The sequence below is a fragment of the Phascolarctos cinereus genome, unplaced genomic scaffold (assembly GCF_003287225.1).
Source record: "Phascolarctos cinereus isolate Bilbo 61053 unplaced genomic scaffold, phaCin_HiC Scaffold_5;HRSCAF=322, whole genome shotgun sequence".
Classification (NCBI taxonomy): Eukaryota; Metazoa; Chordata; class Mammalia; order Diprotodontia; family Phascolarctidae; genus Phascolarctos; species Phascolarctos cinereus.
In genome coordinates, this window is record NW_027555958.1 from 288,035,835 (window position 1) to 288,042,928 (window position 7,094).

Below are 7,094 nucleotides of genomic sequence, written 5' to 3' on the forward strand. Positions count from 1 at the left end.
TCAAACTTATAACCTATATTCTCAACTCTTTCCATTCCCTTAGCCTTCATATACATTTAACATATCTTAGAATTCTACATTCACAATATGATTTCTGCCCATCTCTGTCACCTTAGTTCAGGCCCTCATCACCTCTCACCTATACTACAATAGCTTAATTAGAATTTCTACCTATGTCCTCTCTCCAATCCTCCACATAGCTACCAAAATGATCTTCCTAAATCATAGTCCTGACCATGCTACTCACCCTCCTTCCTACCCCCAAGAAACTCCAGTGACTCCCTATTTCCACTAGGATAATACACAAACTCCTCTGACTGGTTTCTAAAGCCTTTCATAACCTGGCTCCAATGAACTTTTCTACACTGATTTCATATTACTGTCCTTTACAGATTCTACATTCCAGCCAAACTGCTCTTTTTGCTGCTTCTTAACAGGATAGTCCATATCTCATCTGCAGACCTTTACACTGGCTAACCCCCATGCCTGCAATGCATTCCCTTCTTACAGCTGCTTCTTAGAAATCCCTTGCTTTCTTCAAAGCTCACCAAGTTCCTTGAACGCTGGGATACTGTTTTCATCTGTCTCCCCCATCTAGCATATGTCTGACACAGAGGAGGTGCTCAAATAAATTTTGTTGAACCAATTCACCATTCTTGACATGCCTTCTCCTTTTCTATACTTTTTGTTACATTGCCCCTTCCATATCCATAAAGGCCTTTTAAACCTTACCACCCCATCTACATCTAAAGTTCCTTCCTTCAAGGCACAATTTAGGTACCCATATCCTCTATGAGGCCTTACCAGATAGCACTCCCCAATGTTCCCCCATTCTAGCAGAACGGGATCATCTTTTTTATCTCAGATTTTTCATTTCACTTTGCTTGGACTTCTCTTTTAACCTTTCAATCCCCTCTGTACAAGTTAGTGGTGGACCTGTCTCCATTCCTTTTCCTACCTCCATCAGATTTTAGGTTCCTTGTGGGCAGAGTCTAAGAAATATTTAGTTTTTTTAACCCTAATACAGTATTTTGCATATAGTACATGTTTAATAGAAGTTTGCTGAGTCTATTTTAATTAGAGCTGTTCAAAAATAGAATGGAGGTGCCTCATGAGATACTGAATTTGCTATTACTGCAAGTCACAGGATCATAGATTTGGGGCTAGAAGGGACCTCAGCAGTCAAATAGAGGTAAGTCATTTGTCAAAGACCAAAAAGGACATTAAAAGCCACCTACTCTCATCCCTTTATTTTATAGATGAGGATAACTGACTTTACTAAAGTCACACAGGTATAACTGGAGCCAGGATTTGCACCCAGGAAGATGGGAAAATTCACTTACTTGTAGGAGCTGGCCTAGATCAGACTGTACAACCTGTAGCCAGACAAAGGATTTCAGGTGGCCCTAGAAAAATGTGGAGGAAAACATCCTCTACATTTTTCACGGGCTGCTTGAAATCCTTTGTTGTAAGTAGACCCGTGGGCCACAGGTTGTGCAGGCCTAGCCTAGATGATCTCTAAGGTCCTTCTCAATCCAAAGATTATATAAAATAATGAATACAAGAGGGCCAGCAGATTATTTGTTAAACATTCCTACTATGAATTAATTTTGTTCATTCTGCCCATCCTCTTTAAATGTAACACTCAAGAGTAAGTTGAAAGCTTTACTTCTTTAGCATTCCTAAACCAACCACTGAAATGCCACTTTGTAACTTTAAAAATAGCTCCTTATTTTATACAAAGAATCACTTTGCAAAATAGCTTAAATATGCATATTTTTACATATTTTAACACCAAAAAACTGAAGATTATTTTTTTTTTTTGCTTTTTGGTGAGGCAATTTGGTTTAAGTGACTTGCCCAGGGTCACATAGCTACTAAGTGTCAAGTGTTTGAAGCCATATTTGAACTCAGGTCCTCCTGACTCCAAGGCTGGAGCTCTATCCACTGTGCTGAAGATTACTTTTAAGAGGACCTGAACAAAACCTAAACATATCCAACTTTCCACTCAGACCCAGTGCTGCATGCACTAGGATTAAGGACTTAGAACTGGAAGGGCTCAACTTCATTTTACAAATGAGAGAACTGGGCAAAATGTTAAGTGACTTGCTGAACCCAGCTAAATATTTACTATTATATCTGACTCTTCGAAGTTACTTTCCAAATCAGAAACTTATTTACTCACTTGTATTCCCTTTGTTTACCAAACAAACAAGGAACTCCACTGAAGCAGTTGGCTGGTATTTCCTAAAAGTTCATTGGGGCACTGCCCCCATCTGTCTGTCCCTCATTTGTTTGTCACTCCCCACCCACCCACCCAGGTACACTTGGAGAAAATTTCTAGTTTAGACAATTGTCTAAAGAATGGTAGGGCTTATTTAAAATATTTCAACAATACAAAAGGACACCTATTCTAATATTACATGCATATTCACTCTAGTCTCAAAGAACAAGTCAAAATCAGGCTGGTCAGATGCTCAGGGAAATGATCCATTCTTTCCAGGCCATCTTGCTCTTCTCCCCTTCCCAAAACCTTGGTAAACCAATTTAACTCTATACTGTCTTCCTCTCTTAAGTCCCTAGCCTCTTTATCATATTGTCAATTATGCCCAGTCAAGCCTCAGCCTTGGATCACTCCCACCATTCCTCACCTTTGCTCCTACACACATGATGCTGAAGCAGGTAGAGAAAATCACGCAATCATTCTGAGTCCACAAACTTATGTTTTACAACCTCAATTGGCCCCTCACTGCTACTAGGCAATCCTACTACACCTCCTTTATCAACTCACTATCCTACTCTCCACTGAAGGCTCTTCCAAACCTCTTCAACCCTCTTCAAACCCCACCCTGCCACAAACTCTCTCAGCTGAGAACCTTGCCTCATACATTACAGAAAAATTGAGGACATTCTCCAAGAACTCCCTCTTCCTCATGTCCTATCATTCAAATGCCTTCTGCCACTATCTCTTCCTTCACCTCTGTTTCATGTGAAGTGGGCTTACTCCTTACAAAGTTCATCTAGTTGTTCAAGTGATCCAATTCCATCCCATCTCCTCCAGCAGACTTTCACTTATTTTCAATCTTTCCCTCTGTAAGGCTCATTTCCCACTGCCTAGAAATATGCCTATGTCTCCCTATCCTGGGGGGAAAAAAAACCCAACAACCCTCCCTTGATCCTTTCTATATCTCTTCTGCCCTTTGTAGCTAAATTCCTTGAAGAAGCATCTACAATAGGTGCCTCCACTTTCTCTCCTTTCACTCTGTTCTTAACTCCTTACAATTCAGCTCCCAATCTAATCATTCCACCAAAACTGCTTTCTCCAAAGTTACTAATGATCTCTTAGCTGCCAAATCCAATGGCTTTTCTAAATTCTCATTCTCCTTGACCTCTCTGCGGCTTTTGACACTGTTGATTACTCTCTCCTGATTGTCCTACCTATCTGACCACTCCTTCTCTGTCTCCTTTGCTGGATCCTCCTTCCAGATCATGCCCCCTAACTGTAGGTATCCCTCAGGGTTATATCTTGGGTCCTCTTTTCTTCTCTCTATATACAACTTCATTGGGTGATGTCATCATCTGCTATGGATTTCATTACTATCTCTATGCTGATAATTCTCAAATCTACCTTTTCTGCCCCCAACTCTCTGCTGACCTCCATTCCTCCATCGACAACGGCTTTCCAGACTTCTTAAGCTGGACATCCAGAAGACATCTTTAACTCTATACACCCAAAACAGAACTCATTATCTTTCCCCCTAAACCCTCTCTCCAATTCCTACCCCTACCTTCCATATTACTGTACAAGGCAACAGGTATCCTCCCAGTTCCTCAGGTTTGCAACCTAGGAGTCATCCTGGATTCCTCACTATCTCTATCTCCTATCTCCAAGCTGTTGCCAAGGTTTGTCAATTTCACCTTTTTAACATCTTCCAAATGTCCCATTCTCTCACTCTGCCACCACTCTAGCAAAAGCCCTCATCACCTCATATCTGGTTTACTGCAATAGCCTGCTGGGTTGCATAAGCCTGCCTCAAGTCTCTCTCCATTCCAATCCATACTCCATTCAGCCACTAAAGTGATTTTCCTAAGGCACAGGTCTGACCATGTCACTCCATTGCCTCCAGAAGCAAACACAAAATGCTCTGTTTGTTACATTCAAAGCCCTTCATAACATAGCCCCCTCCCACCTTTCCCTTCTTACACCTTACTCCCAGACACTAATGACATTAGCCTTCTGGCTGTTCTCTGAACAAGTAACACATCTCTCAGCTCTGCACATTTTATCTGGATGTCCCATATACCTGGAATGTCCTCCATCCACTGTTCCTGACTACTGACACCTCTGGCTTCAAGTCCCAAGTAAAATCACATCTTCTAAGGAAGCCTTCCCTAACTCCTCTAAATTCCAGTGTCTTCTCTGTTATTTCCTATTTGTCTTGTATATAGCTTCTTTTGTACAAGTTTGTTTGTATGTATGACGTTTCCCCAGTTAGATGATAAGCTCCTTGAGGGCAGGGACTGTCTTTTGCCTCTTTTTGTATCCCTAGCACTTAGCCCAGTGCCTGACACAAAGTAGGTACTTAATAAATATTAACTGATCTATTAGGTTGATGCCTGCTATCCAAAATGTACGTGCCAGTATATACCCAATAAGATATCCGGTTTTGTCTGCTGCCATTGATCTGAAGGTGGACCCAGATATCCAATTTCTCCTAGCTGATCCTTATGTTAGAATGATTTGTCTTCTTTCACTTACGTATCTTACTCAACTGGGAAGCTGACTTTCCTCAGATTTGAACTTGCACCAGATTCAACTAATTCAAGTAATAACATTACAAATACTACAACATCCAAAGTTTCTCTCTCTAAAAAGGTCTCTCTCAATAATCCTTTTTAATTAAAAATGTCCAAATATTTGAGTTTATACATTGACCTTCTTGACAACTTTTTCCTAGTCTCATTTATTTCATATTTTTCAAGAAATTCCTTCAATCCCCACAACCCAAGTAAAGGTTATGGACAAATGAACACTTCAAGTGCGATCTTTAAAAATGAAAAAAACAAAAAACAAGAAAGATGCTTATCTTACCAGATTTAATTGGCTTCAAATTCAATTAATTTGAAGTTCCTAATACTATCTATACATACCTTTCATTTAATGTAAATGTACAGCCATACTACATTAAAAAAAAAACGCCTTAGTTCCTATCAGTACTATATGGCAAGGAGAGAGCCTACATGTGCCTTCACACCATATGTCAACTTTCAGTTAGCACAGTGGAGATGATAGAGAAATTGTTACTCTTTCAAACAGTTTATAAAAAGCTACAAACTAATATCATACACCAATTCAAACCTAACACTTTAAAGAAAACCAGAAATTTTTTTTCCCACCAAGCACATCTGAGCACCCCCCTCCCCGCCCCCAACATACACAAAACACCCCTTCAGAAGGCTTTAAAAACCGGTTAAGATGTAGTCTACTGTGAACTACGACCACACCCTAGAAAGTATCATAAGCGGCCTCAATTTCGGCGGAGGGGGAACCAAAGCAACAAAGTGTCATTGTCCAAATAGTTCTCTGAGGACAAGGCTCACTGAACCAGCGACTAGGTGGGCAAAAGCCCTGCCCTGCTATTCAATGACAAAGGGGCTGAAACAGTAACATTCAGAAGCCAGAGATTTGCAGCCATCGTGGTCGTCTCCTCTGTGGGAAGAGGAGCAGAAAAAGAAGAAAGAATGGGCGCGGGCACCGCTCCCCTCCAAGGCCTGGGGGAGAAAACGGGGACTTTTAGGGCGCGCCCCCCTCCCCCTCCCCCATCTATCTTCTCCTCAACTCCCACCCCCACGATCGCGGACCGAGAGAGGAGGGGGCCGAGGGGGCGGCAGAAAGGAAAGCCCGGGGTGAGGGGAGAGAAGAGGGCCTCGAGCCCTTCCTGCTGAGCCCAGGCTCCCCTCGGCACCTCCTCCCCCGCCCCCCGGCCCGCCGGAGAGACACGTCGTCACTGCGGCCCGGGCTCGGCGAAGCCCACGCCGCCCAGGATACTCTCCAGGCCCAGGCTGTCCCCGAACCGTCGGTTCCCCTTCGACCCGGCGGGAGGAAGCTCATTCTCCTTGTTCTCCTCCCCGCCGCCGCGTCCCCCGCTGCCGCTGCAGCTGCCGCCGCCACCGCTGCCGCCACCTCCGCCGCCGCCCGGGACCTGCTTCTCCGCTGCCATCTAGCCGCTGCGCCGCAAAGCAGGACGGGAAAAAAGAGGCGAGGAGCGAGCGTCGGATCCTGAGGAGCCGGCAGGCGCGGGGCTGATGGGATCGTGGCGGACCGGTTGGGGGAGGGCGCGGCATAATACTGTCAATGAACTCATGCTGTTACCAACTGCCGCTACCTCCGCGCAGGCGTCATGCGACCAGAGAGTGTGCGGACGGACAGAGGTGGATACCTCCGCGAAAGTGTGGGGCTGTTTGCCGGACTTGCTGCGTATCCAGGCTAAGACGCGGCGCGCTCTTCAAGTTCACAGTCTTCTCTCTGCTTACCAAATTACGCAGGCGCTAGCTTTCAGCATTCATTCATTTATTCATTCACTTTTTTCAGTTTGTTTGTTTAGTCGTTTTTCATTCATGTCCAAATCTTCGTGATCCCTTTTGAGGTTTTCTTGGCAAAGATGCTAGAGTGCTTTGCCATTTTCTTCTACAGCTCATTTTACAGATGAGGAAACTGAGGCAAACAGGCTTAAGTGACTTGCCCAGAAACTTGGTGTAGAAGATCACTTTTTTTGTACTTTACCATCTCATACTTTAACCTACGTCTGGAATTTCACCCATCTTTTATAGAAGGATGAAATACGTCTACATCTAGAGTAGGAAGGCACCTCAAAATCTCCTTTTACAAATGAGGAAACTGAGGACCAAAAAAGTTAAGCGATTTGACCAAGGTCACACTGGAAGTAAACATCAGAAGAAGGATTGACTAAAAGTCCTCCTTTCTGCCTGTTGAATTCCTGCCCATTATTTAAAGCTCAACTCAAATGCACTCCTCCTCCACAAAACCTTACTGGTCAGTCAAGAACTTCCCCTTGTCCCTACAGAATGTTAGA

At 43.6% G+C, this 7,094-nt stretch overlaps 1 protein-coding gene across 2 annotated transcripts in view; it reads right to left on the reverse strand.

Annotated features, from left to right (window-relative positions):
• SRP68 (signal recognition particle 68) overlaps window positions 1-6,252 on the reverse strand; it is a 73,756-nt gene extending 67,504 nt beyond the window's left edge. The window contains exon 1 of one of the 2 annotated variants that reach the window (XM_021002633.2): window positions 6,050-6,252. In XM_021002633.2, coding sequence (XP_020858292.1) covers window positions 6,050-6,221 — 172 coding nt within the window. In that variant the 5' untranslated portion in view covers window positions 6,222-6,252. The remainder of the gene's footprint in view (window positions 1-6,049) is intronic. The other variant, XM_021002632.2, reaches the window with a different exon arrangement.
• Window positions 6,253-7,094: the final 842 nt, after the last annotated feature.